The 1,776-nt window shown below is 41.6% G+C and overlaps 1 protein-coding gene across 1 annotated transcript in view; it reads right to left on the minus strand.

Annotated features, from left to right (window-relative positions):
- The window catches only part of LOC106944902 (protein-glutamine gamma-glutamyltransferase 2-like), an 11,961-nt gene extending 10,850 nt beyond the window's left edge, over positions 1-1,111 (minus strand). Inside the window, exons 1-3 of the mRNA XM_015028223.1 lie at positions 848-1,111; positions 519-752; positions 234-352 (exon numbers count right to left, since the gene is read on the minus strand). Coding sequence (XP_014883709.1) covers positions 234-352; positions 519-752; positions 848-1,079 — 585 coding nt within the window. The 5' untranslated portion in view covers positions 1,080-1,111. The remainder of the gene's footprint in view (positions 1-233; positions 353-518; positions 753-847) is intronic.
- Between the last annotated feature and the right edge of the window lie 665 nt (positions 1,112-1,776).

Raw genomic sequence — 1,776 nt, forward strand, 5'->3', positions numbered from 1 at the left:
TTTTTTTTAAAGAATTATTTCAAAACTAGTTGCCTTTATTTGACAGTAATCGGATATATAAAAAAAGGGGGTATGAGGTGACGGAGGTTGAGCCAGAGGCGGTCCTAGCCTGTTTGGCGTCCTGGGAGAACTACATTTTTGGGGCCCCCAGCCCCTCTCCCACTCCACCCCTCTCTCCAATAGCCAACCTCACTCCACAAAGTCATTGAGTGTGGTGGGGTAGGGTTGGGTACCTGGCCAAAGTTCCAGGGTTTCCCTTTAATCCTTTTCTGTGATCCTCTGTAGACGAGCCCGTGTTGTGCTAGAACGTACTCCTTCCTCTTTTCCTCACTCTTCATGTAGACTGCATCATCTGGTAGTTAGACACAACCGATTAAATTTGAACCCCTTCACATTATTTCCATATAAGACTGTTACAGAAAGCAATTTTGAAGCTGATTAACAGTTTTTTTTAGGGAGACTAAGATTTGTTAGTTTAAGTTGTAGTAAATTAATCAAAGACAGTTTAATGAACTCACCAGGACACCAGGCATTGAAAAGCAGAGTAAACTGTCCTAAGCTTGTCTTCTGACCCAACTGGTCTAAAGTCAGAGTATAGACCCCGATGGGGGCTTTGGGAGAGGAACTGATGGACACAGTTACTGTTCTTCCAGAGGCATCAGTAGCAGCTGAAGCGCTCCACTCTGTGTCCACAGTGGATGCCTGTGGACTGAAGGTAACTTTGGTGTCAGATTCTCTTCTTGGTAATGGACCTGCAGAAACACAGATATAAATAGGAGTATATACTGATTAAATTGATATAAATCAATATAAAAAAACTGGGTGCAAGGCTGCAAGAGGGGAGTACCGGTTTCAACGTCGAACATGAAGTTTGTTTCGCCCACTTTGAACTCTTTGCTGCTAGATGACAGATGTAAGACAATGCTGAAGGGCTGCCCCCTTCTGACAACCAAGCGTTTCTCCCCAAAAAGCTCCGTGTGGTGGTTGCTGTGGTTGCCCTTAATATTCAGATCACAGCGCTCAATGTCTAATGCTGTTCCTATACAGAAGCAAAGAAAATCTTGGTCACGCATTGTCATCCCTCACAGATTGTAAATCATTTCAATTCAACATTCTTCCTGAAGTTACATAACGTCCCTGGTCTGAAATATTTAATGTCTTTCACCATTCCTACTCATCACGTTTCACTCGTGACTCAATCTCACACTCAAGTGAGTTTGTGTGCAGGAACCTAAAGGACGTGCATCAGAAGTAAGAGCACAAAACAAACAAGCGCTATCACAATTAAAATAGAAATACTACCACCTTACCTTGGCTCATTTCTGCAGAGAAATTGTTGTTCAGCCTTTGAGAGAAAAGTTTTAGTCCAGCTGCAGTTAGCTAGCTCTTACTGACTGAAGACCCAGCAACGTAACAGAGAGTGACGGATATTTGTAGCATATGCAACATGATCAGTACCCCCTGCGCCCACACCTGTTTATCTTGAACCCACATCAGTAATTCTGCTTCTTTCAGTCAGGGAAAGCAGATGGCGCTACAACGTTACAATCTTTTTGTGTGTAAACCAGTTTGGGAGAAATGATTTAGGGTTGGAGAAAGGTGAAAATAAACTCAACTCAAATGCATCTGTCAGATTTCTTTGCTTTTTCCACGTTATTTTTATTTAAGTGTAAATTTAATAAATTAAAGAGTCAGTAAAAAGTTTCGTAGGTTATGGATCCTTTTTATCATCATGAAAATGTAAAGAACTTTCCAATGCTATCTTCATATGCACAT

Source organism: Poecilia latipinna, unplaced genomic scaffold (genome assembly GCF_001443285.1).
Source record: "Poecilia latipinna isolate Pla-1442-1.1 unplaced genomic scaffold, P_latipinna-1.0 Scaffold117, whole genome shotgun sequence".
Lineage (NCBI taxonomy): Eukaryota > Metazoa > Chordata > Actinopteri > Cyprinodontiformes > Poeciliidae > Poecilia > Poecilia latipinna.